At 47.0% G+C, this 27,481-nt stretch overlaps 1 protein-coding gene across 3 annotated transcripts; it reads left to right on the top strand.

Moving 5' to 3' along the window:
- Positions 1-37: 37 nt before the first annotated feature.
- Positions 38-26,771, top strand: PRPSAP1 (phosphoribosyl pyrophosphate synthetase associated protein 1). Of its 3 annotated transcripts, XM_019472135.1 has the most exons (11): positions 38-81; positions 211-322; positions 9,058-9,110; positions 10,754-10,820; positions 15,241-15,413; positions 15,852-15,967; positions 17,030-17,085; positions 17,620-17,765; positions 24,054-24,124; positions 24,839-24,985; positions 25,666-26,771. In XM_019472135.1, exons 2-11 carry the CDS (start codon positions 240-242, stop codon positions 25,822-25,824), a joined length of 1,071 nt encoding a protein of 356 aa, XP_019327680.1. In that variant the 5' UTR covers positions 38-81; positions 211-239; the 3' UTR covers positions 25,825-26,771. The 3 variants fall into 3 exon arrangements, with proteins under 3 accessions (XP_019327680.1, XP_009277700.1, XP_009277701.1); XM_009279425.2 differs by lacking the exon at positions 38-81 and having other exon boundaries at positions 137-322; XM_009279426.1 differs by lacking the exons at positions 38-81; positions 211-322 and adding an exon at positions 2,442-2,523.
- Positions 26,772-27,481: the final 710 nt, after the last annotated feature.

The following is a 27,481-nucleotide window of genomic DNA, read 5'->3' as shown; positions in this document are numbered from 1 at the left end:
CCGCTCCATTTTATTTTAATAGTCATATTTTCCGCCCCTCCCTTTATACTTTGCCATAGGAGCGGACCAGCAAGACCATAGGTAGCGGAAGGGTTCCCCTCCTCCTCTTCCTCCCCACCCCTTAAGGGGCGGTGATCGCGGCGGAGAGGAAGAAAAGGATGCCACGGAAGCTGTTGTTGCCTTATAAATCTGTTTTTTCTCACTTTCGAGCTCCGCGGGGGTTGCATGACTCTTTGGCGATGAACGCAGCCAGAAGTGGCTACCGGGTCTTCTCGGCCAACTCCACGGCAGCCTGCACCGAGCTGGCGAAGAGGATCACGGAGTAAGTTCCCTCTCTTTCAAGTTTCTTTCCCCCCCCTCCCAGAGCTCCTCCGAGCAGGCAGGCTTTCTTCAGAGCGGCTGGAGAGGCTTTTGGCATCCTCCCGCCTTCCCAAGCCCAAAGGTGTTCTTTGCTGCAGAGGTTTTGCACTGAGAGTGTTCAGCAGCTCTGTCCTTCTCCTCTTCGGTGCTGGCTCATCCCTCCCGATAACTCAATTTGACCCAGCGATGAAAATGGACCAGCTGCTTTCTGCCTCTTGCGTCTCTGACATCCATTTCAATGCTGGAAAGGCCGGGTTGCAGCAAAGGCTGTTACTTTTGGGGAGGGAGAAGGTGCAACTTGGCTGAACAAACCTCAGAAAGCATTTTGACTGGTTTGGGAGATGCTCAGAACTTTCTCCTCTGCTTTTTTGTGGGGACGGGCTGGCGACCTGGTGTGCTCAACAGCTTCACTGCTTGGGGCACGGGGAGCGTTGCCTGTGTGGACATCGGTGCAACACCAGCAGCTGCACTAACCAAAGTGGATTAGTGAATCTGCATTTCGGTGGGGTAGGAGAGGTGGGCAGCACATGCTAACAAAAGAGAGTTTAGTTTAGGGATAGAAGTGTGCCCCCCCCTCCCCCTTTTTTTTTTCCCCAGCCCATCGATTTGGGCAGTGTTTGACCTTGACTTGGCGGGGATGGATGCGCTGGGTCCTGCTGAAGGAGGTGTGTAACAGCTGGCTCCAAAATGGGGCTCTTGCTGCACAGAGGAGCACTGAGTTTACCCCAACACTTGATCTTTTGTTTTGGATCATTTTGGTTCAAATCGGGGCGCTTCCAGCCAAAGGGGCTTTTCTGAGACAGGCAGCTGGGTATTGGGGAGCCGTCATCCTAAAGCAGGATTTGGGTTCCTTTCTGCTGCTTCTCACCTACAGTTCATAGGAAGCTGCTCCCAAAATCGAGGGGTCTCAGTGCTTGTTTGCCTGCCGCAGCAGATAGTATCCTTGCTACCCCTTAGGCAGTTGCTGGCCTGTTCCTGTCTCCAAGGGTGTGCTTAAATTGGAAACGTTACTAAATACAGGTGTGTTGCCACCTCAAACTGGACGAACATTCTGCTATTTGTCCAGCTAGCTTAATAAACAGTTTGTTCAATCCTTAGCACAAATTATCCCCGCGAAGCTGACTTGGCTGTTTGGCTGGGATCGCTGGTTGGGATGAGTGTTGGATAATAGCGATGGACTTCTTTGGGTGTGAGGCAGAGAGGGAAATCCTTGTGTTTGGGAGTGGAAAGCTTTTTTTTGGTTCATGTATTTTTGCTGTATTTTGTCAGTTCCTTATCACTTTCCCTTCACTGATACAACTCTGAAAACAAAGTCTCTGTATATAAAAAAGTAAGTTTTGCTGCAACAGATGGGACGTGGTTTTACAAGGCTTGTCCTGTTACGTCAACACAGAACATAACAGAAGTCCCCTGGGGATGAGCTCCAAGTTCTCGGGACTGAAAGAGCAAATGGGCAATCTTTATTGTCTGCTCTTTGTCTTAAAAATAACTCACTTTTTTTTAAAGATGTAATGAGAAGAGACGCGGAGCAGGCTTCCCCGGGCTGTGGCACACACAGCTGGCTGTGTGATGTGCTGCTGTAACCCTCTGCAGGGTTCCCAGTGATGCTCTGAGGGTGAATGACGGCAGGATCCAGAGGGTGACCTCCTGGCTGTCCTTCACGAAGTAAACTTTTAATAGAGGCGATGTGGGCTTTCTGCCTTGGCTCTAATGTCAGCGAGGAAGTTGGATGCTCTGGTGGTGGTACGAGCACAACAGCGTGATGTGCAGCTACTGCTTAAACTGAGACTTAAGGACATGTAGCTTTACCGTCCGTAAAATGGGAGCAGTGACTGCTCTGAAATGGAAAGGTGTGAAGCCTTATATGCAGATGAGGTTTTGTTGGAGGGGCATGCAAAATCTGGAACCGTTAATAGTACGGATTTGCCCACAGTAAAAAGTCTCCCAAAAATAAAGGTATTTTCAGCATCTTGTGCGGTTGTTTTGCACTGACTTCCCTTAGGAGCTCAGGGGCTGTTTCAGCATGTTTGTAATACATCCCTTGTTTTTTCAGGTTGCAAAAGATGCGTGACTGCTGGCTTTCCCACTGTGTCACATCCCAGCCTGTACTTTGCTGGGGAGGTCAGTTGCGCCTTTTAATAGAGTTGGAGCAGTCTTATAAGGGTGAGTCTGTCCTCTAATATTGTGCGTTCTTTTTAAAGTTTTTTTATGACCTTTAGTATAAGTAGTAAAAGAACTTTAAAAACACGCAATATTAGGAGTAGGGCCCCTTGAGACACTTGTCCATCTAGTCTCTGTTGCTCTTTGCCTGTAGGTATGATGTTAAAATCAATACTTGAGGAGTCCTGGCTTATCCTTTTTAAAAATCTCAAGCCTGGGGAGAAGCGGTGTGACATAAACCAGACATCTGAAGGCTGTTCAGTCTCCTCCTTCATTTAATGCAAAACTTCCGGAGTTGCTTTTGATTCAGGCTTTGAGCGTGGCATTCTGGCATGATTCCGATCTTTACAGTTTCCCATTATGCATTCTTGTCTGGTTATAGGATGAGTGACTAAATGGTTAGTCTAACTTTCACTTTGAGTTTTCAGAGCTTTTGTTTATGTTAGCGTCTGGCAGGGAGAGGAGATGTTCTCATAAGCCAGCACCCAAATACCTTGTGAAACTTTAAATAATAAAGATGCTCCTTAGATTCAGGACCACTGAAACATAAAGAAAACCATATGTTTACTTGTATCTTATAAATTGAGAGGGATGGATTTTTTTTTTTTTAAATTCTTTCCCAGATGGAAAGAAAACTCCTGCTGTAATTAGGACACTTGGCACCTGATTACAAGCTGCATTTGCAGGGGAGAAAGATAGTTTCTCTGACCGGTGCTGATCCCTAATGGGCCTTGTGTGCTGCTGGGGGGACGGAGGTCTAGCAAGTCTTTTTAATCTCCAGAGTCCAACAGATGCATTTAGATCTCCCTCTGACTGCAGTATTCGGCACAGAGGGTACAGATGTTATATTCCATGCCCTGCTTGTGTGTTTGGGTTGGAGGGGATTGCTGATTGAAGCTCGCTAATGCCTCCCCAGCGCTTCCGCAGGTCTGCGTTATGTGGGACATGATAATATCGTAAACTCATTGCAGACTGTGGATGTGAGTATTCTAGACCTTCATTTGGTTTGCAGCACGGAAAATGCTGGTGATCTAAAGATAAAAGCAGTGCCGTGAGGCTAAACAACGTGTAGTAATGAGGCAAAGATGGAGACTTGTATTCTGATCCCTGGTCGTAGGGAGCTGGGTACACAACACTAAAACCAGGGTGGTGGTTTCTGTGAATGAGCGGGAGGTGAGCCCTGCTTTCGGAAGAGGCCATATGTTAGGAGGACTTGCAGCAACCTCCCTCAGCTGAAGGAGAGTTTCTGATGGGATGGAGGAAGAGTAATGTCAGCCTTCCTCATTAGGTCGTCTTGCCAGCACGTGAGAGGATGGCACAGGGGAGTCAGATCACAGTAACCTTGTGATGCTGCTCTCCCCCATCTCCAAACCCTGTTCTTGCCTCCTGGAAGGAGCTCTTGTGCGGTGCTACGGGAGGAGAGGAGGTGGCACTAACTCTTTTCCATCTCAGAAGATGCAGCGCTGTGGCAGGAGGCTAACAGATACTACAGGGTGAAACTGCATCAGAGGATTTTGGAAAGGGAAAAGAATAACCAGCTAAAAAGTAGTGTAGTTGGAGAGGGTTACAGGTGGGGGATGGTGCTGGCGTAGGGTGAGCGTGGAGCAGTTGGGCTTTGAGATTTTCTGTGCAGCTTAGATGGAGCATGTAATGTAGCTGAGCAGATTGGCTTTGCGTGGTAGCTTTCTGTGCTGGCCAGTGCCAGGTTTAGGGGAAGTTCCTTCACGAGGAGCAGACTGGTAGGACTAGAGGAAAATCTGCGTGGTGTTTGCCGGTAGTTAAGCTGCACGGCTTTGGCATGGCTGGAACAAATTATGCAAGTGCTGGATGACTCTGGGTACCAGTGGCAGATGAGCAGCAAGGACTGCTGGATGGAGAGAGGTAAAGGAGAGCTTAGATAGTTCTAAGGATATTTGAACAATGATATTGCCTTGTATCCAGGAAACTGCTGTTTCCTTTCCCTTTCCTGGCTTGTTCTTGAAGTGGGAGATTAGGAAATACACCGTAGAGCTGCCACCGTGCTAGCTGGACCAGTTGACTGATCTTTATTTAAAGATTTGCTCGAGTTGGAAAAGCAATTCAAAGTCAGGCTGTGGCTTGCTTTGGCCACGGTCAAGCACGGAGCAGATCCTCTGCTGTCACCTCCAGTTCCTGGAGTCTGCAGCGGTTCATGGAGTCTGTAGGTGTGGGGAGAGTCGGGTATTTGCAGAGCTGAGACCAGTGAAAGTGTTTGTAATGAAGAGGATATTGCCAGAATAAAATCATATCATAGTCAAGGGCTTTGTCTGTATGCAGATTTCTCTTCAAGTTGAATGTTTGCACTGTGAGCTGGCTGGAAGCTTCCTTCGGAGATAACTTTACAAATGCTTTTAGGTGCTTGTCACAAGAGTGGCAGAAGGAAATGCAGCCTGGACTGAGAGCCTTTCCCAGCGGTACTAAAACATGCTTTGATGGCATGAAATACTGCAAGTGCACTTGCCTCTTGAATTTTGATCCAGCTAAACTTCAGGTCTCTTAACTGACTGTCTTTTGTCTCAAGAGCCTGGTACAGTGGTTTTTGACAGTCTTCAGAGGAGCATTTTGAAGTACAGTCTAACACAACCTTGTAGTGTTGCCTAAAATACTGCAGCGTGTCACTTCCTCATTAAACTATAGGTGACTTCTGAGCTGTTCACACTTAGGCTGTGAATTTGAGACAGATTTTATAAACACTCTTGTATCCACAGCTTAATATCCTCTTGGCATGTGTTGAGACTGCGGAAAGTTATCTCATCGTTGCAGAGAGAGATATTCCAGATCAATATAAACTTTTACTGGCCAATTGCTCTGAGTAGGATTTTTAAAGCCATAAAGAGAATTTTTCTCTTAGGTGCTACCAGGTCCTAGAGGAGTTGCTTTAGTGATGGAGCTGGTGCGAGGACGACAGAGCAGAGCAAGGAGCAGGGCTTTCCCCGTCAGGAGCAGTGAGTGATCACACAGGGAAAGCTTACACTGAGATGGTGTTAAAAACTTTAAAAGCTGGGAGCAGCCTGGAGTAGTAATACCTTGATCCCGCTGTGCCCAGCCCTCTGCACTGAGCTTGGCAGGACTGTATGTGCGTAGCTTTTTTAACGGATCCCAGTTCTGAAGGCTACTGCTTTTAAAAACAAAAACAATGCCAAACTGAGTTTCTGTCTCTCTTGGATGGAGAAGGGAGCTTTCAGAAGTGAACTCCTGCGCTGACGTCTGCTCGGCGCCGGTTAACAAGTGAGATTTCTGCAAATACTGTAAAATCAGCCTGACTGTTGTCCAGTCTTAAACATTTCATTATCGGCATAAAGCCCCCACCTCTCTGTAGCCAAATACCGCAATACACAGCAGGGCTTTTGTCGATGGAGCTCGTTTTGCTTGGAGATGTGATTTATCTACAGGACCTAAAGTATTATTTTTGCCAGAAGAAACTGTATCTCTCTGCAGGGGTGTGTGGTCTGGGTTACCTGTAGTGGCAGCCTTTTCTTTCCTAGTGTAGATCTCACGTCTGCAGACAAGTGATCCGGTAATTGTGATAACCCCTGTTCGTACAGTTATGCTGTTAGTCCTGAAGCTGACTGCAAACTGAGTTCTTGCTGTCAGTTTAATTCCTCTATCGCCTAAAGCAACGAGCAATTGGGAGCTTCTGCATAGAGAGGATTTAGAGAGAAAAGAGCTGGGGATGGAGGGGAAAGAAGGGAGAGGTGACAGGAAGGGGGAATTTATCTTTGAACTCTGTTACAAATGGTTGCTCCCAGGCTGCGTGGTGGCTAAGGCCGTGCTCTGCCCTTGACTGTGGTGCAGATCTCCCTTTTGACACAAGTCCTGTGGAGTTCGGTGTTTTACAACAGGACTTGCACAAACAGTCCCCTCTTTAATAGCCTTGACTAAATCAAGGTTTTATCAGACTCCTTCACCGGCTGAAGCCTCGGCTTACACAAAGCCTTCAGAAATGGATTTAGTGGAAGGTGTGCCCCTTGGGTAAACATACCTGAACTGCTTTGGTGGAGCTGCCTGTCAGTCCTTCTGCCATGCCTGCAGCTCGTAGGACTGCAGAGCGCTGCAGGCGGGGTTGGTGTATGACTTTTATGGGCAGTTTTATCTCGTATCGTTCTCATTGCTGCCCCTCTTGTTTACTCGCAGTCAACAGTTGGAGCAGAGATGGGATTTATTGTCTGACCAGAACAATCTACTACCGCTCATTCCTTTAAGTTGGCAGCTGCTTACTGTATCTGCTGCTGCTATCTGCACCCAGGTTTGACAAGCTGAGCTGTGTAGTGTCCCTCTTTCCATCGGGGAGCAAACTTGCCTTTCCGATTTCTTGTTTCAGCAGGCACAGAAACTGCATTGCTGCTGTACGATCTGAATAGGGGACCACTGGGCTCTGTTTTCTTCTTGCCAGCTACATCCTCGCAGAGCGTCACAAACCTCCGCTGTGTTTGTTTGCCACCTCTTAGCATGGGAAGTGCCACCCTCCAAGGGGTGTTCAGCTGAGATGTGTCCAGCTGGACCGTTCTTGAAGCTTTCCCTCCTTCCATGGGATGCAGGGTTGACTAAAGGCACTTGCACAATCTCATTAATGAAGGTTTTTTCCCAGTAGTGAGGTAGGAACATGCTGTCTGCAGTGAAGTCAGGGCGCACGTGCCTCCAAAGGGAGCTTGCAAGACTTGCCGTGCAGTTGTGGAGGAACAAGTGTGTCATTAAACATTTCTCCCCACACACTGGTTTGTTTTGTGTGTGTGTGATTCTTGAGCTTGTTTCGACTTGGATGCCTTGGCAGCGATTAGGCCAAAGCTTAGTGGTTGCAAATGCCTGACTGTAATCGGAAAGACAGCAGGATCCCAATGGGTGGCAGTAAGTGCTCGATGGATCCCATCTGCAAAACTCACCTTTACTGTGCATCTACCCCTGGGGTCCCCGGGCTTGCCTTTGCCTGACCAGCTGCCAGCTCTTTTTCAAAGATACTGAAGGTACTGAGGATGCCTTTGTATTGCAGCTGCAAGTTTTAACCCAGTGGGGCTGGCGAGAGAAGCCAAATAAGAGGTTTGGGTGGCTTGCCTGCTCTGGACTGCACGGTCTCTGCGTGATGCTCCAGTCGGTACCCGAGCCGGGCTGGTTACAGTCTCGCACGTATGATTCTCAATGCAGGAGTTTACTTGCCAGCCCCAGCCATGGTAAAATGTGCTGCCAGACACACAATCGGGAACGTGTGTGTGCCAAATATGTGCTTTGTAGCCAGCTAAGCAAATATATCACATTGCATTCGAGTATCTGTTATCGCAGCTGTCCTGGGCACGCTTTCCAGGCCAGCTTCTAGCTGAGACCTCCAGCTTGTGGGCTCATAGCTGAGTCCAGCAGTTGCTGGTGGGCCAGCAGCACGCCAGTGTCGGGCTGTCTCGCTCACAGACTTCTGAAAAAACATATCTTTGACAATTTAAGTACGAGGCTGAGTCTGTGGCTAAGGAGATGGAGAGAGACCGACTGCTGAAGGCGATAGACTGGGGGAGAGCCAGGGACAGATGTGGGCTTTTTTTTTTTTTTAGGATTGGTCCCGATTCGCAAAATTTTCGCATGTGTCCAGGTAAACACAGTATATGTGCAGACAGGAAACTACCGCCGTAATCAACGTGTTGAACAAAGGTATTTTGCAGGCATAAACTGTTTCCTAATCCAACATGTGGGCATGGCCACCGAGCAGACCCTAGAAGAGAGGAGGGACTTGCCCTGTGCTCCAGCGAGCTGAGTTGCAGCAACACACCTATCCCAAGCATCTCGCTGGTGTGGGGTCTCTCAGCTGAGGCTGACAGTTAAAGCACATGTGCCTCTAAATACTTACTAATGGATTACTTGTCAGTACAGTTAAATATAGAAGTGTCACCTGAGGGAATAGTCTGCCTTTTGGAGCCTTTTAAAATGCTCTTCAAAAAGAATCTTTCTTATATAAGAAAGAAATTTAAAAAAAAAAAAGGGGGGGAGCGACTGTAATCTTTGTTGTGATGAGTGCTGTGGGTTTGACATTTCAGAAGAGGAAGGAGTAATTTGAAAAAATCAGAAAACTTTTTTTTTCTAAGTTAAAGTCTCTTCAGTCGGCTGAGTTATTTCAGAAGGAAGGTTTGGGCAGGAAAAAAAAGCCATGGGAGTCAAAAAAAGTGACTCAGTTGCCATTAATCAAGTCTGAGTAAACCATTAGTGTTTAGTTCCACAACAGATCTGCCTAAGGTGGCATTGCATAGGCTAGCAAGATGTCCTTTGCCATCAGGAGACGCAGCCTCTGGTTAATTGTACAAGGACTGGCTCTTCGAGTACAGCGTCGACGTGCTGCAGAGCAGCATGTCCCAGGGACCTCGGAGGGGAGGAGACGAGACCCCCAGGGAAGGGGAGGACATGTAGTTCTGCAGCCTGGCTGGCGCGCTCAGCTCCCTGTTAGGCAATGCTGTGTTTTGTTGGTGTGTAATGGTTGGTCCAGTCTCTGCTTTGGATCATGAACTGCTGAGCTCCTTCATTTTTAATTTCCTTTTTTCTCTCCAGGCGTCTCGGTGCTGAGCTGGGGAAGTCTGTGGTGTACCAGGAAACCAATGGAGGTAAGAGAAATCTTTACTATTTGCAACTGTTTTAAGGTAATCTTAGAAATACTGGGTAACTCCATTGGCCAAACCTGTCTAGTAAGTGCAGTGATTCAGCTGTGATGTTACTGCTGCTCCTGGCAGTGCTAAACCTTTGTGTCTGACCTTGGACAAAGCAGTTAAATGTGTTCCTTGTTTTCCCCTGTTATCTCGTTTGCCTGCCTGTCAGCTAACTCTCATCTAAAGGAGAGTCCCACCTCCGGTGTTAGCTGCTACAAAATCTTACACGCTCATGTGCTTAGCAAAACATCTCCCAGGCTTAAAAGTAATGGCCTGCTTTCTAAGTGTCTGCCTTGCAAACTTTTAAATCATACCCTTCTCCCAGCCATCCCCTGCCACAGGCAGTTTACAGCTGCCCTAGCAAGGACCTGTCCTCTTGCTTTAAAGAGTGCAAATTCAGGGCTGCGATGGGGAGCGTGCCTCTTGCAGCTTGCTTTCATCTCTTTAAATGTAGCAAGTTTTCAGATGCTGGGCTAAAACACAAGGATATTGGCTAATAGAGTTCAGTGGCTAAGAGTCATTTACTGTTTCAAGATCTCGGTTACCTTATTTGCAAGAGAGACTAGAACCAGAGAGCCGATACAGGTGAGAGGAAGGGATGGAAATGGCGCTGGCTCGGCATGAAGGCTTTTGACAGTGCTGCTGCTCTTACAGCCGGAGCAGGCCACGTGGTGTGTAAGCTGCCGTGGCTGCGTATGGTTATGGTTGGCTTCCTGTTGTGTTCACGCTAGGGAGAGCTCGCTGCCCTTTGGGGTTAGTTTTAAATCGGGTTGCTTGCTACAAGGTCTGAAGTCGTTCCTCATCACTGCACAGCAAATCAGTCTGCTTTCAGCAAAGTCCCTTAAGGTTACTACTGCCAGTGCCCAGGCAATTAGACTTTGAATTTGGTAGCTGGGCAGATATTTCTCTCCTTTCGCTTATCCCTGCTCTCTAGTTCATGACTGTGTAGGGAATGAGTGGCTAAGACAGGCACCTCAGGAAACCTGGTGTCATTGCTTTGGCTTTGCAGAGCTGCTTTGGAGCTTGGCTTTTGCATTTGAGTCTGGGACTGTAGGAATTGTGTTCAGCAGAGACCTGGGTTTCCAGCTCGTGTCACTGTTGAAATGTCTTGGAACTGGGTAGCGAAGTTGGGGAGTTCTCCTTCTGAACTCTGTGCTGCTGGTGTTGCCTTGGGCTATCCAGCCTGTATGGAGCTGACTGGGCCAACTAGAGGTTGTTCTGCTTTGGGTGGTTCATTGTTCGCTAATGAATGTGGTATTGACAGCTTTCAGCACTCAGCATGGAGAAGTGAAAAGGATCTCTCATTGAGAGTTAGGTAATTGTCTTCTACGTGTAAGAGAACAGCTATTCAGCCTGGTTTTGCATTGTGAATACAACTAACTCACTGGTATGTCATGCGAGCTCTTTACTTCTCAGGACCAGCCTTTGGAAAATCCATTTGGCTCATCTGCGTGTGTAGTGTGTGTATGTGCACAAAGGGCAAAGGAGCAAGTCCTCCTCTGCCCTGTCCGGTGGGCAAAGTTGCTGCTAAAACATGGTGTGTTATCGCTGTAAATCTGATGTTTGGAAACAAAACTGACTGTGTTTTCAATTCTCTTCAGAAACAAGAGTTGAAATAAAAGAGTCCGTCCGGGGACAGGATATCTTCATTATACAGACAATCCCCAGGTAAGGGACTCGTGGCTCAGTTTTACAGCTGTGATATGCTTTGAATTTCTGGTTCAGCAGATTGTTCAATAGGTTTGCTCGCCATTAGCCAGCATGATAACCGGTCTCTTTCTAGCGTTGTCATTGCTTTGCCTTACATTTAAGGCACCGCATAGTGTTAAGCTGTTAAAATTCCCAGAGGATCGCTTGTGCCACTGCAAACTGAGAAGCTTCCCATCAAATAGCTTAAGTGTGTCACTTGAGGCGAGAACAACTATGACTGATGGCTTCAAGTGAAACATCCCTGGTCTGTGTGTTGGTGTCCTGGCAGGCTCAGTTGCTTGGTGACTTCTGACTGGCATTTCCATTTTAGGATGTGTAATTTCCTCTGCCTTCCAATTACCAAGCAGCAGAGCCAGCAACAAACAGCACTATTGCTTTCATTACAGGCTGGATTACTCTTCCCCTTTCACTGTAATGATGTAAAACTGAACTCAGGTGGAAGCCCGTAGCTTCCCTCCTGTACTCTTACAGTTCTTAATGATGTTGAGTCTTTTCTTAAGTGAGCCTGTTTGGTTTTTATTTTGGGCTGTTCTGGCCTTGGAGTAAGAGGAAAATAGTGCTGCGAGTAACCAGGGACCTAGATAACCAGCAGGAACCTTGCTGCTCGCTGGCTGAGGAAGAGCGTAGCGAGATTGCACTAGGATGGTGGGAAAGGAGCCTACATACAAATGGTAACTGCAAAATGACCAGCTATGAGTAGGGGAGGTGCTGTTTTCAGAGATGAGGTATTGATGGGATGCCTTTTGCACAATTAGCAAAACAAGGATGTTCCTGCTCTGATAGCTTTTTCCAAGTTACCAAATTCTGCTCAGATTTTGGAGATCACAGGAACTAATAAGTACCAGAGCTCAAGCAGGTAGCAGAATACCCCTGAAACAGAATTTTTCCTTCCTTGCCAAAGAAATAGAGCCCAGTGAGAATTCAAGTTCATTTCCTGTTTGTAATGCTTGGCCTGTTGTTAAAGAAATCAGTAGGACTACAAGATCAGCTTGCTCACTTCTGGAGTTCCTCTTGCAGGCTGAGACATTTTTCTGGAGTTCATCTCTCTCCAGGGAGATGCTCGAAGTGTTTCATCCCTCAGGGAGCAACTAAATCTCCACAAGATGAAAATCCACTGATGCAGGATTATGTTTTGGGTGAATAGTGTCATTCTGTTGTCCCTCGTGAGAGAGTTCTCCGAAATAATTTGTAACTGAGAGCTGTGTAAACATAAAACAGATAAGGTGTTCAGAGAGAGATAACTCATAGCATTAGGGGCAGCAATAGTTTTGGGAGGGGAAAACCTCCCCTGCTTTTAACTTGTTGATCCCCTTGTTTTTCCATAAACTGAATTCAATGTTGTGGGCCAAGAAATGGATCCTTTTTAGCCAAAATGTTCAAGGCCCTCCAGGTGAGGAGCCACCGTTGTGCAGCCAAGTCATCTTTTATTCTTAAGCTGCAGCTGTGCCTTGCTGCATTGCTTGAGAGGACAGGTTCAAGGGCATCTCAGTTTTGCAGTGGGTTTCAGGGAGGTTTTCAGGAGAGTAAAAACAACAACTATGTTGAATAATCTGAGAATAGGACTTCTGCACTCAGCGGTTTGAAAAGCAAACAAAATAGTAGGACTTAGTAGGAAAGGAGTAGAGAGGGAAACAACCTTGATATGCTGCAGTGTGAATTCAGTCTGCATCTTAAATGCACAGAGAGAGACCAGAAAGACCTGAATATTTGATACAAGCTCCCTGTCCAAAAAGCATATAGCAGAACTAAAAAAGTTAGACAGGTATCGTCCAAGACTGTTGGTGTGTGGACTAGCATTCGTATGAGGGAAAACCAAATAGCTCATGTTTAGACTGTAGAAAAACGAAGGAGTTGATGGTTTAGTGATACACTAAAAGTGAAAGGAGTCTTCTAGTGCTGAGTGTCAGTGCTGGTTGTTGCAAAGTCGATTGGCAGCTTCACATAAGCCATTTGCTCAGCCTGGAGAACAGGGATCTCCAGGGATGGCTCAGGCAGGGATGGGGAGCAGCGAGGGAGGCTCCAGGCTGCTGGAGAGGGGTGGTAAGTAGGGCGTGGGGGATAGCTGAGCCGGCTCTAAATGTCCTAGTAATGAGCTGACGGTCCCCGTGTGCGGTCTTGGCACAGGCTTTCCAGCAGTAACTGTGAGCACAGCTTCAAGGCAGGAGGCGGGGAGGGCAGCAAGGAGGCTGGGATATTCTCCTGGGTACCCGTTCTGGAGTGCTGTGGCTGGGGTTCCACTGCAGATGTTATTTCCCCCAATTAGTCCCCAGCCCAAGCCGGGCCCTTGGTTCAGGTCAGCGCCCCTTGAAGGAGGAGCGGATCAGGGTGACGGCTGGCTCAGCGCAAAGCATCCAGGAGGGTGCTCCTTGCCTCCCCCCCCCAGCCACCCCACCCTGGTCCCTGCTGGAGTGACAGACGCATCCCCCTCTGTGCCTGTGCCAGCTGGTCTGCAGGAGCTTCCCGGAGTCCAGCGTGGGGTCCTGCTTGAATTGAGAGGTGCGAGTGACAGACACATCCCCCTCTGCCTAGTGCCTGTGCCAGCTGGTCTGCAGGAGCTTCCCGGAGTCCAGCGTGGGGTCCTGCTTGAATATTGAGAGGTGCTCCTCCTCCAGTAATTTCTCCATCGATACGACTACCAGTGTCCCACAGCAGCACTGGGACTGCTGGTGCCTTTTGATATCAGTGGTAACCCTTTCTCCCAGGAGCAGTCTTGTTCTCTATCTGCTTTCCATGTGAATATATATATATTTTTTTAAAGAGTAATTTGAAAAATAATGAGGGAAAATACTGAATTTCTGGGATAAACTTTAAATAGGCTTAAACTTGGCCACTTTGTTTTTATACAATACTGATAGTAGCATCTTTTTCTCCTGTCATGGCCCCACTGGCACAGCTCAAACACCAAAGGGAAGAAACGGTTCTTTGTTTGCTCGTTGTCCTACGTGGCAGGGGGCTATGTTTTATGTAATTCTTGGCTGGGTGCTTCAGAGCTAACAAAGATTTCTTGTGTGTAAACGGCATTGTGTGCGAGGGCTGGCGGGGCCAGCGGGAGAACAGAGACCCAGAGCGCTCACAAATGAAGAGGCAGAAACGGAGGTTAATTTCCGCAGGAAGGGGGAGCAATGGAGAAATGGAAATGGTTAAAGTTTGTCACGGGTCACACAGACAGAGGCTCGGAAAACGGTATCGCTGAGCTCTTGGGGAAGCCGTCCCTGGTGGTCAGGAGGAAAACGGGTCCTCGAGCAATGTCTGGGTAACGTCCAAAAAGCTCTGCAGAGCCTTAAGCTGCTCTGTGCTGTCTATTCCTTCTGCTGCTGTGTGGAAAGATGGCCCAGTCAGCCCCTGCTCTGTCACCGTGGGCTCCACAGCTGAGCCACCACCAGCGTTGCCCTCCTGGGGACCAGTCTGGGGAAGTGGTGTGTCATTTGAGGCTGTCCATGCTGAAAGCCCCCAAGCAAAGGTGTCTGCATTGTAGGAGGATTGTCTGTGCCTCTGTCTTCTCTGAAGTGCATGTTCTTCAGTTCCCAAATGGTTTCGAGTCAGTTTGTGACGATGCAGACAGCGTCTCTTGGTGTGGGTTTTAAGGAACTAAAAGGGCTTGGCTTTTTTTTCCCCTTCTCAAAATGGATTAATATGCAAATTAATACACTCCTGCTGGGCCACGCCAGTCATCATGGTGAAGCGAACTGAAAATGGGGTTTTACATGTATTCCTTGCAGTGGTCTACAGATATGTTCTGCCTATGTTGCTTTTTTGTTTTTTTTTTTTCTTTCAAGAAACAGTCATTTAGCATTTACTGTGCTGTTGTTACTTCCATCTCTAGATAAGCTAGATAGCGTGGAGATGCTGACCTCCGCCGAAGTGATGTGTCTGGACTTTGTACTGCTCCAAAATGCAGTATTTCTTAAGGCAGGAAAAATAACCTGCCTTACATTGTTAAAAATAAAAATACCCTAATTAAATTCAGTGTGGATGAAGCTGTGTTGGCTGCATGTCTGCTGCTTCTTTAAAAGACTATTTTATTTCAAAATACACTGTATGAAGTGACATTTGTTCCAACATAACTGAAAAAATGCCTTTTTTTGTTGTGCTGATGGAGGGAAATAATCATACACCTCATGTTAGAATACAAAATCAAATTCTGGTCCACAGCTCTTGAGCGCTGGAGTCATGTCCTCTGCATATAACAGTTGATTGTAATGTGCTGTGGCATGATGGAAGGAGCTATACGATTACAGTCTGGATCTTGCATACATTAGCATAAGATGTAGCATTATTTGCCTGGAAGCTTGGTGAGGAGAGGTATGGGTATAAAAGGAAAAGGAGTTGCACTGGAAAAACACCTACTAATATTTGGAATGGTTTTCAAATCTCCTAGAGATGTGAATACCGCTGTCATGGAGCTGCTGATAATGGCGTATGCGCTGAAGACTTCCTGTGCCAGGAACATCATTGGGGTCATCCCTTACTTCCCCTACAGCAAACAGAGCAAAATGAGGAAGAGGGGCTCTATAGTCTGCAAGCTGCTGGCTTCGATGCTCGCCAAGGCAGGTGAGTGTCACAGGGAGCAGCAGCGTGGCAGGCTCGGACGCTGCAGTGCATCCGACTACTGGGCATCCCAGAGGGCGTCTGTCCTTCCGTTCTTCTCCCGTTCGATGTGGGGACGTGCTGCTGAGCCCTTGAGCCTCTGGGGGAATTCGTTTTCTTCAAAGCTGAAGATTTTATTTCTTTGTAACTCGCACCTGGGGAAGTGGCCTAGAAGTGTCATATTGACATACGGTGTCAGCCTAGTGCTGTGACTTATCGCATGCCTGTTTCTCATTATGTCTTCGGAACTTTTTATGTTAACCTGTTTATGCTTATTTTATCACATGGCATAATAGTCTGAGTAATAGCTAAAATAGTCTGGAAAATGGAGATATTCGAGGAACTCCAGCCATGTGGGAGTCGTCTCAATGAATTGTTATCTATTTTTTTTTTTTACCTTAGGTTTAACACACATTATCACCATGGACCTTCATCAAAAGGAAATTCAAGGCTTCTTCAGCTTCCCAGTAGACAACCTGAGAGCATCCCCTTTCTTGCTTCAGTATATACAGGAAGAAGTGAGGTTACTCTAGTTCTGTATATATCAACTTGTCTTAACTCGTCTTAATGTGATAGCAGCATTGGGCCGCTGCTTATGCAGGGGCTGTGTTGTCAGGCTAGGTCAATCGTTCTGTTAATGAATTCTTTCTTAGGGGGTACCTATTGCGTGTTTCTTAGGAAAGTGGGAAAATGTCATCTTGTGTGATTGTACCTGGATAGAAATTGAACTCTTGATCATAAGCAGAAGATGAGCTTGCTCTCTGTAGAGCTAGTGCCATTTGAGAGGTGCTATTTATGCTCCTGCCTCTAATCACCTTTTAAATCCTGTTAAACTGTCTCCCCTCGCCCTTTGTTCTGCGGTGGATGTCTGACTGCTCTGAATTATTGATAGACTTTGTCTTGGGCTGAGTGTAGGAATGCTGAGCGCAGCAGGGCTGGGGGCAGGGCACGGAGGTTTTATTTTCCATGTGCAAAAGATGATGATTTATGCCCACATGGTGAGAGCAAGGCTTCCCCACACGGGGGGAGAGCGGGCCCTGGGTTCAGACTTTCCCCTGCAGACAGAAGTAGCTACAGCCAGTCCATGTAGCGTAGGTTAAACACAGTGAACGTTCCCACCTTCGCCTGTTTTGAACGCAAGGCCAGCGCCCGCTCTGTGCGGGCACTGGGACTCCGCGTGCTGGTGAGAGCCAGGGTTTGATACCTCTGGCCCCCAGGGCTACACCTTCCCCTTCCTTCCCTGCGCTGTGTGCGGTGCCCTGTGTCTCGGACAGCTGCGCTCAGCACTGCAGACCGGGCCATAACTTGTGGGCACCAGCAGGGAAGGAGGCACAGAGCTGCAGTCACGTGCAGAGTAGGACCTGCAGTATTGCCTGTACTAAACTTATTTGTGTTGCATTTGGGGCAGAATACACAAATACTGGCATGGAAAATGAGTGCGATTGCCTCTCTAGTTTCTTGCCACAGAATGAAGATTTGGATCTGGGGAAGGAGAGTGGGTGTGATTATTCAGCCATGTATCAAATCAGCTACTCGCTAGCAAGAAGGTCTTTACTTAAATAACTTTTTATCACATCCAGATTCCAGATTACAGAAACGCAGTTATTGTAGCCAAATCTCCTGATGCAGCCAAAAGGTAAATGGATGCTTTACTAGCTGGTTAAAAGTAACTTGGAAAAGATCTGGGCTGATGGGAAAGACACCAGGAAAAATAGGGGAGGGTCACAAATGGATCAGCAATCTGATCCATAAGTCCTTTGTGGCTGGAAACGGGATGGACATCTGTAGTGGTGCAGATGGGCAGCTGAATTTTACAGTCCCAACCGTGTGGGAGGAAACTCTGGAGGTCTCTGCTGCTGCAGAGCTAGGTGGTTCACCTGGGGCCGGGATCAGACTTGCTGCCTGAGTTTCAGCGGTGCCTGACCATCTCAGAAAGCGTTTAGCATATGGAGGAACACCAGGAGACCCCTGTGGTGGAGCCAAGGGGTAGAGTGGGCTTTGGGATATTAAGGAGGAATGAAAAGTCACTTCCAGTGAAGTTTCTTGCTGGGGAACAGCCACAGAGGTGCAGCCTTTGCTTGCCCTGTTGGGTGTGGGAGAGGCTTGCTGCACTGGGCTGTGAAGTTGCATCAGCCCAACATCTTCCTGACGTGCTCTGGTTGTCCTGCAGGGCTCAGTCTTACGCCGAGAGACTACGGCTGGGACTAGCAGTGATCCACGGAGAGGCTCAGTGTACAGAGCAGGACATGGATGATGGACGTCACTCCCCTCCGATGGTCAAAAATGCAACTGTGCATCCTGGTCTGGAGCTGCCATGTAAGATGAAGCTTCTCTGCTTACCTTTGGGCAAAAAAAAGAAAAGTTTGGTGGGAAATTGCTGTTGGTTTAGCTGTGTAGGTATAACCAACCTAATGGCAGTTGGACCAGTGGAATTTTTCTCATGGAAAGGTTGATATCAGTGAGTTGTAGGAGAAGGTACAGGGGAAGGTTTTTATTTAACTCTTTCTGGCCGTGCAGAGCATCAGTATTGTTCTCCTTGGCTGTGCCCACTCAACAGTGTCGGATTGACAAACCTCTGATAAAGGTGGTGCTTTTCCAGCACTCAACAACAAAACTCATTGAGCTAATGAAACAGAAAAGAAATGCAAAAGTGTAACTGACATGGGAACAGCCACCGAGACAGGCTGCTGTCCCCAGCGTGGCGGGGAGGGCTGGCCTTTGTCTTCCCTTCCTGCTGCAGCCGTTGTTACTGCTGGAAATTTTCTTCATCTTGGCAGCCAGGTGATCATGTTCCAGTGTCTGTTTTGACAAGGTTTTGAGGTTTGTGTGGCTAGGGTGAATAGGTTCTCTGAGATCATTGCTGAGCTTCTTCCTGTGCTCTTGCCATCAATTGATAAGCTGCTGATTTGGGAGCACAGAGCAAAGAAAAAAGGCGGAAACCTGTGTTGTAGGAAATGCTGTCCTCTTAGGATTGCTTGTATTCCTGCAACAGCAGCAGTCAAGTAACGACAGTACAATCAAAATTCAGCTCCCTCTTGGGAGGATTTTAGCTTTCTAGGTAGATGGTGGTATGACAGAAATTGAATGCAGTGAATGCGGCTGAGAAGCGACCGTGGGAAAGGATGCATGCTGCTGTATGTGGTAAGGAGCTATCCATCATGCAGCCAAACTTAATTATACCGGCAGTGGCTAGAGCTACTGATAGGCGTCTCCTCTTGTCTTTTTAAGTTTAGGGAGAACATCCAACCAGTTTGTGAGCAGGTCATGGAGGGGAGGCGAGTAAGACTGCAGGCATTTTACATTACCCCAGTCATCGCTCACTATAATACAATCAGTTAAACAATGCTTATGTTGCTGGTGAAACTCCTCTTGGGCCTTGGGGGACAGGTGGGGTTTGGCAATGAAGTTTGGGACTTCATCTTGATTGTTCCCCTTCTGACAAGGGGATTTTTTCATGCCCTTCCAACAAAACAGGAATTTGCGTGGTTACTCTTGGCCTTTTCCTTCCCCTCCTACCCTGAAGAGGATGCTTTCCTCCAAAATACCACTAGCTGACATTTGTCCACTGCTGGGGCATTGATGCAACTGTATTTTTATTTCCAACCATGTCACTTTAAGGAAGCTCGACTGTGGGAGCTTGTGCTGCTGGAGAGCCCTGTAAATGGTAGCTCATACAGAAATGTGCCCTTGTCCAGTTTAGTTATGATTCCAGTGGAAAATTGTTTTCAGTCTTCAGCTATCCAAACACAAACGAATTTGCTGTGTATCACCACTTTCTTCTTTTATCTCCTGCAGAAACTCAGCACTTGACTAATGACCTTACATTCCTGCATGCCTAAGGCACAAATGTAAAACAATCAAGCTGTGGCTTGGTAGCTGTCTGTCAGCAAGGTGTGGGGTGGATTATGGGGAGAACTTGTCCAAAACTTTCAGTAGAAAGTTGCTTTTCTCTCCAGTTTTCTAATCTGATAGATACCTGGTTTTGAGTGAGCTGGGCTCTGTTACTGAAGGTGCGGAATACTGAGGTAATAGCTGTCTGAAAGCAGTCTGTAAGCTTCTAGTGCATCCTGGTTGTGTCGCAGCCTCTGCCATGGAGCTGCGCTCTGCCAGACAGAGGTGAAAATGCAGCTAGGGTTAGGGATGGCAATGCTGTGAGTGTCTGTCTGTGCTTAGCCTCTCTGCTACGCCTCCTTTCTTGTCCGATCCAATCATTTGAAAAGTGTCTTCCCACCTCAAGCGACACGTGAAGCAAAACCCTTGATCAGCTCTTCCTGCCGTGTGTACCATCACCAGCAATGCCGGTGGTGTACTGTCTGATGGCAGAGTGAAGCAGGGTTCAGCTATGTCCCTGTATTGTTGTTTGTGAAAGGTAGGACACGTGCTACTCACCCAGAGCTGTATGCTTCCTTACACCAAAACCGGCCAGAAAAACCTCCGGTTGTCGAAACAGAACCGGTCTCCAGGTCTGCCTGGCTCAGCTACCACAAACCTGGGTCTGGGCAGTTAGAAGGTGGGGGTACTCCTGGAGGGTGGCTGAGACTAACTGTGGAGCATCCTGCTCTGGGCTACAGCCAGATTGGTGTGGAGCATCCTATCTTCCCTCTCTAGACTCTGCAGTTCAGGGTCCCCAGCAGTTGTGTTACAGCCAGAAGAGAGAGGCAAAACCCATGTCTGGGAGCAGCCCCAGAGCCCTACAGCGATGACTTATGCTTTACGCCATTCTTCATGGGCTTCCTAGTGAATTGGCTGGGCTCCTGCATCCTGGCATGCACCTTTTCTCTCTGTTCTAGTAGAGACCACGTGCCTTTAATTAATGAGTGTTATGCAGTGTAATGGCTTATTTATTGTTCTGAGAGTGTAGCCTGATGTGATACTCTGATTTGGTGTCATATGGAGCCGTAACGGAAAAATGCCGAAGGTGCTTCAAATTGCACTTTATTTAAAGTGCTGCGCTAAAGTGGCAGCAACAGTTCACATCACTCAAAACCCAGAAATCGGAGCCTTTGAGACAGGATGTCACTTCGAGGTTATTCTCTTTGATTGTGCGCTCTTTGTGTCTCAAAACATGCAGCTGGCTTGGGGCTGTGCTTTAACAAATGCATTTAACAAATGACTCTTTGCACGTTCCCTCGTCCTCGAGAAAAGGAGTGGAGCACCATCTGTTAAATCATTTCAGTGGCTTTGAAATTCAGTACTTTATTCAGATAGCTAATGGTCTGCTTCAAACCCAGAGCCCAGCAAACTGTCATGAAGGAAGAGAGTTTGGGTGAAAAACTGGAGTGACCGTAGGTCTGTTCCTACTTCCCTACCCTCATCTCTTTCCTTTGTTCAGTCTGGGCACAGGGATGTTACCTGTCCTTCCAGGTCTAGCTCTTCACAAAACAGTTTGTTCTTAAGCAGCCTTTTGCTCATAGACTCTGTTGTAAATGCAGCGTTATTTTTCTTGGTGATTGTCACTTTCAGGCACTCTGTCAGCTCCAAACAGAATTTGTTTTAGCATTTCTCAACCCATTTTTGACCGCTTAATTAAAGCAACAGGTTTATGCACCTGGGAATGTTGTTTCTTCACGCCAGTGATAATCTCGCCTTGAACCCGTGGTACTTTGGCGTATATTACCCACATCAGAATGAAAGTGCAGGTTAGAGTGTTTGGCTGATGAATTTATTTCCCCACCAGCCCTCAGTGTTCTTTGATATTCTGGTTTTATAAAAATGGTGGCTGGTTTGTTTTTTTTCTCTTTTCTTTATTTTTTTCCCCCCAGAAGCTACAGATACAACAAGCATCTTTTCTGACTCTCCAGAAAAAAAACAGCAACTCTTTTAACCTAAACTCGTACATAATCCAAGGGGTTACACCAGGCAGAAGTACAGTTGTGGCTTATTTCTGTTGCCCTCTTTTGTCTACATACAAATAGAGGTTTTGTGTCTGGGAGGAAAATGTTCTTTATTTGACTCATTTTTCAAGCCACCTTCTCGTGGCAGTTCTGACTTGCACATCTTGATATGTCCAAAGATTTTGAAGAAAAAGAAACGGGCCGCAGTAACCCTTGCATAAGCTCTCATCCCATTGGAGCAGTTCTCTTGAGATTTGATGTGGTTGTGGGTAGATCTTTGGCTTGCAATTTTTTTTTCTTTTCTTTGCAGAGAAAATTGAACAAGAAAAAGGGAGAACATCTCTTTAGGATCCGGGTAGGTCGACATGTTGCCTACCATACTTCAAAAATAAATCAAAATTGAAATACAGCATTTAAAAACAGACAAAGAGATGCGAAGCACTGCTAATGTTGCTAGCTGCTTTGTTAGCCTTTAAACATAGCAAGGAATATGTCTGCTTCCTTTATGGAATAGAAGGATACTGATTTGCTGAAACTTCATGTGTTTGTGAGTAAAATAGTGCTGAATTTCAGCTCCCTAGGCCTGTTCACTATTTGCTTAGAAAAGAGTTTTCCCTAGGCTGGCTGTTGTAAACAGAAATGGTACTCATCTGTGGATGCGCACTAAGGATGGGATGGCAGCCAGATGTAATCCTTCTGGTATTTCACAGCTCCTGCCAGGAGTTTTGTTACTGTCCAAACTAGATAATAAACTCATAACTAATCTAAGCAGGTAGGTAGCGCCTGTAATTGAAATTTATGGTCTGCTTATCTCTTGTGATGCTTAATCCTAGTTCATTACAAGTACTCTTCCTTCTCATAAGAATATTTTCCCTTCAGGACTTAGATGTGACTTTGCATTTGATAGGAGACTCAAAAATAACAAGGGAGGCTGGAGAATCTGTGCTCCAAAGAGCAGTTAACTCTTAAGTCCAAGGTAGCCATGACTTTAACTGAAAAACCTAGCAATAAGTAAAACTTTGGTCAAAACAGAACTATTGGACACCTTTTATACAGTTTTGGTAGGCTTACGGAAAACCAGTCTGTGGAGTAGGTCGTGTATATGAAGAACAGCTCTACACATGAATCTTGGGAGCTGTGGTCCTTACAATTGCTTTCACCGCATCCCTCAGCCTGACTCACCCAGCTGTGCTTGCACTCTAAGCATTCCCAGGCACTGATGAGTTGTGGGAATAGTACTGGATCAGCCTGCTGTGCAGGATGGGGAGTTTCGTGCAGGGCTTTGGTGACCCAGGAGGGCAGAAATCAATATCAAGACAGGCTTTTTGCTGGGCAATGGCTTGTGTTCTCATGCTGCTCAAGTATTATATTGAAGTAGGTTATCTTAAAGGAGAAAAATCTGCTGTCTAGGGCCAAAACTCCTCGGCGCTTGAGAAGCCTCTGTGGCCAGAATCCTGGCAAGACCTGAGCTTACAAAGAGGAGGGGTACAAAGTGCCTCAGTAGGATACTTCACTGCAGTCCCCGTAGACAGCATAAAATCTGGGGGGGGGTGTGCAGGTGGGCCAGGTAAGTGTTACAAAATGCTGGATTTTCCTCTTTGCTTCAGTGGTTAGATCAGCCCAGGTTATCACCTAATGACACGTGCATGCCCACTACCGTGTCCTTTCTGTGCTGGGAGTTTTTGTACTGCCTTCACTGTATAAACCAGCACCCTCTGGCAACTGAGAGGTTTGGCTTACGGACAGCAAGTCCCTGGCCAGTATCAGAGGCTGATTGCTGTTCGGTGTGAATCTGAAGGCTGTGTTACACCTGGACACTCTCAGTGCATCCTAGTTCGTATTGCTGTTATTTTTTATACTGCTGCTGGGAGTTTTTTGGGATAAAGGGTAAAGCCTGTTACACATGTAGTTTTTGTATGAACCATGTCAGTGCAAAAGTAGAGTCAGGAGGGAGTAAAACCTTATTTCCTGACACATCTCTTCACCATGTGTCAGATAGCACAGCTCATCAATGTATCCTTTTGCTTCCAATTGCCGGTTGCAGTGAGCTTGTAGAAATGAGTTTGAACTGGATTTCATCCTGCTCTTTCCATTAATCCACTTAAAAAAAAAAACAAACAAACAAACAAAAAACCAAACCAGCAAATTTGCTTCTGCAAACTTCCTTAAGCTTTCTTTGCCTGAGCAGGTATTATTAAGGTCCTTACACGCTCTGAAAGAGCTCTGTGTGTTTGGTGATATGAGAGAAAGCAAGCAAGCAAGCTGCAGTGCAAGTCTCAAATCCTTCAGATGAACTAGTGAGTCCAATAGGTGAAAAACTGCACCATGTAAAGCATACGCCCTTCAAGAGGTGTTGCTCAGAGAAGCCCATTTGTTGTTCCCCATCATGAGATACCCCTTTTTTCAAGTCCCGTTCTGGAGCACAAAGAAAGTCACTGACATTTCTCATAAACCAGGTGCTGCTTTGTAGCTCTCCTTGCACAGGGGTCTGTTAGATATTTGGATTTGCTTACTGTCTCTGAGGTCACTTCGAGGTCCCCACAGAAACTGAGAGTTTCATCTTTATGCAGCAGTGCTATTCATTTAAGGAGGAAAATGATGGTTAAACCAGTGGTTACCCACTTAGGTGGGCATCAGGATAATGTAAAGCACGTGTCTGTATCTGTGCACCAATATAAGACGCAGTTTAGGGCTGGGCCTCTTGTGTGGTGGAGCTGTTGCAGTTTGACTCGAGGCTAACTGACCTGGGCTTTTTTTTCTTCTTCTTTAGTGATGATGGCCAAGGAGAAACCGCCAATAACTGTGGTTGGAGACGTTGGAGGAAGAATTGCCATCATTGTGGTATGAGTGTGATGGAGAGGAGGCAGGGGGGTGGCTTCTTCCCAGCATCTTTTCTTGAGCTGCTTTATCCCAGAGGGTAGGAAGGGACTGCTGGTGTAGGGGTGGGAACATGATTGTAACCACTGTTTTCTCCGGTTTTGCTGGTGGCTTTGGTTACTTCAGCTTTCTGTTGAAAACCCTTTGTACTTCAGCGCTTTAAGCCCCGAAGTCTCCTTGCTCCCTTGAATCTACAAATGTCAGGTGTGTACAAATACTCAACAAATCCAGGACATGCAGAGAAATCTCCTGAAGTGTTTAAAAAAAAAAACCAAAAAAACCCAACCAAACAGACAAAAAAAACTTGCTGAGCTTCTCATACTTCCTGTGCCATGCTGCAGTGTAAGTAATCAACATGCAGCTACTATCGCCGTGAAAAAAACCCCTTGCTGAAGATAAGCTCTGTTTGTGTGTGTGCACGTGCAGGGACTAATTTGTTTCCAAGACACAATATTTGTTTTGCACACTAGCAAAAGGGTCTGTAAATTAGGGAAATGGCATTCACAGATTTAAGTCATGCATGTGGCTGTCCTTGCATCTCAACAGCAGCTGAAGTAGCCAGGGATTATTTTTTTTTTGGCTGTGTGCACGGCCAAAGCTGTGGTACCTTGCAGATCCACTCCTGCCCTGCAGGCACGGTAAACTTCTGGTTTTGATGTTATTTCTGTTTCTTCTCAGGATGACATCATCGATGATGTGGAAAGCTTTGTAGCTGCTGCAGAGATCCTGAAGGAGCGTGGAGCCTACAAGATTTTTGTGATGGCTACTCATGGGCTCCTGTCAGCAGATGCCCCCCGTCTCATAGAGGAATCCTCCATCGATGAGGTGCGTCTCCTTTCTGGACTGTGGAGGAAGGGCTGGCTCTGGTGGCTGGGTTGATTTAAGGCACCAGAAACCACAAACTGATGTTCTTCCCCTGCCACATAGCTCATCTCTGAGATGACTGGTTTCATCAGATGCTTTCAGTTAGCTGGTTCTTCACTTTTTTAAAAAAAAAAAAAAGCGTGTGTGATTAATACTTGTTCAGATCAGATCTGCTTCTCTGTGCGCGTTTTCTCCCTAATGCACAGATATTAGTCATCCCTGCCTAGAGACTTCCCTTATCGCAGCTGGGTGCATGTGGCTGCTTTCTCACTGTACAGACCTTCTACCTGTCCCTTTCCCCCGGCTGATGACGGGCTGTTGGGTACATTAAGGGGATAAGATTTCAAACCTCGCCCTTAGTAACAAACGTGTCAGATCCTGCGATCTAAATGGACCCGTCAGCCTGTGTGGAGGTGGCTATTGTAGAGTGCTGGTTATGCCGGTCCCCTCAACAGATTGACTGTCACGTGGGGGAGACCATTTATTTTAATCTTTTTTTTTTTCCCTCCCCTAACATACAAGGATTTCTCCCCCTGAACTGTCAAACGCACCACTTGTGGAGTTAATCTAGGGTAGCTGTTCAGTGAGAGTGAGCGTATCGGCGGCACAACTAATGGTCTTTTCTTTCTGGCACTCTGTAGGTGGTAGTAACCAACACAGTTCCTCACGAGGTACAGAAGCTGCAGTGCCCCAAGATAAAGACTGTGGATATCAGTTTGATTCTCTCTGAAGCCATCCGACGAATCCACAATGGCGAGTCCATGGCCTATCTCTTTCGCAACATCACTGTCGATGACTAGACCTGGCGCTGCCCCTGTTCTGGCTTCCACAAGAGAAGGAAATATGCATGAAAAGGCAATACCATAAATCATAGGCATAACACAACTGTTTATTCTTGTAGGAGCATGGAGGTTTTCAGGGTCTTGAGCCATGAGATCTAATAGAAAAAATCAACCTGACCAGCACTTTACAGGTGAATAGAAGAGGCCACTGGCAATGGGGAGGATGACATCTTAATTAAGAGAGATGGAGAAATGAGGTGGTGTTGAATTTTTAAGTTAATTTTTTTTTTTTTAGTGTGTTACCTCTTGCCCTGTAGGGAGGGAAAGAAAAGCAAAAAAGAAGTAGCTGTCAGCTTATGAGAAGGGAATAGAGACTGCGCGTTGCTGCGTGTGGGCAGCAAGAGGAGACGGCCTTTGGGTTTCTGTTTCTGACTGTGACTCGCCTGAGAGCACAGAAGGGAGTGCTTCATTCAGGCAGCTGGGCAGGACTGCTTGCTGCTGGCAGAGCTGATCAGCGGAGCAGCTCCTTGCCAATTGAGTGGCCTCTCATCTCTTGCACAGTGTAGCAAGGACTTTTATCAAAACTAAGTTAGCGGAACATCCAGAAGGGGCAGCTCAGGGCAACCCATTCGCAGGGCTGCTCGCATCCTTGTGTCGGGGCGCTGGGAACAAGCTCACGTGTGTCTCCCAGCAGCGCAAGGGGTGCTAGTTAACGTGCTGGCCTTTTCATTTTGCGAGCCTTGGATCATTATTGTTCTTCAGTGGCAAGTCACATGAGGGTCTGGGTCCTCACTTGAACACTTGTCTGCACTGCAAAACCAGGCACAATTTCTGGAGTTGCCTGGGCCTGATGAGTTGTGGCAGTCTCGTGGGGAAGGGGAGTTGGAACAATATCTGCCTCTAATGCAGCTGTGCTCTCCAAAACACTAACACTGAATCTGCAATAAAAAGCATAGGATTTTTCATTTTTGGTGCTTCCCGTGAACCCTGTACCCTCTGAACGGCTGCTGTGTCTGTACCGTGGGGCTGTTGCTGTAAACGGGCTCACTTGGCAGCTTGCAGCCTTCTTCCACGGGGAAGTACGACTCACTGCTTGCTCCTTTCTCGAGTGACACTAACCCTTGGCTGGAGGGGACACTTGAGAAAGCCGCACAAGGTGCTTGTGAAGGGCTTTGTCTCCAGGATGATACAAGAATAAATTCCCAAACTGTGATCTTCCCCCTTGATGACACTGACAAACGCACTCCAGTAAAACCTATACCGCTTTCTACCCTGCCGACATGAGGAACAAATCCTGCTTGGAAGCAGCTGCTTCCAAAAAGCGCTGCTGCTGACGGGCTGGCTCTAGCAGGCAGTTGTTTAGTTTTACTTATCCTTCCAACTTCTGCCTACATCCTTCTCTTCCACTCCAGCATCTAAAATGTGTACGGTGCCAAGGGGCAAGCAGTGACTCTGTGAGCAGGACAAGCCTTGAACACCAGGCAAACAAGGGTGCTTCGGCGCGGGGGAGTTTGTCTCGCAGAATAGTGTCGTGGTGAGGGTACACGAAAGCCCAGAGCAGTCGGGTCATCTCCAGTATGCAGCATGGATTAAACCTCCAAGCCAAATCCCACGAGGGATGCGCAGGGCTGGATGAGGTCTTAAGGCTGTCAGTGGTTTTCCTGCATTTTCAAAG

This window comes from Aptenodytes forsteri, unplaced genomic scaffold (genome assembly GCF_000699145.1).
Source record: "Aptenodytes forsteri isolate BGI_AS27 unplaced genomic scaffold, ASM69914v1 Scaffold243, whole genome shotgun sequence".
NCBI classification, from domain to species: Eukaryota; Metazoa; Chordata; class Aves; order Sphenisciformes; family Spheniscidae; genus Aptenodytes; species Aptenodytes forsteri.
Note: the sequence above shows the minus strand (reverse complement) of the source record. Positions and strands in the feature narration are given on the sequence as shown.

Coding starts and splice junctions, on each gene's coding strand:
- PRPSAP1 (XM_009279425.2), top strand. CDS start 159: ATGCCACGGAAGCTGTTGTTGCCTTATAAATCTGTTTTTTCTCACTTT. Junction 15,414..15,851: donor TTCGATGCTCGCCAAGGCAG/GTGAGTGTCACA, acceptor TTTTTACCTTAG/GTTTAACACACATTATCACC. Junction 24,986..25,665: donor AGGAATCCTCCATCGATGAG/GTGCGTCTCCTT, acceptor GGCACTCTGTAG/GTGGTAGTAACCAACACAGT.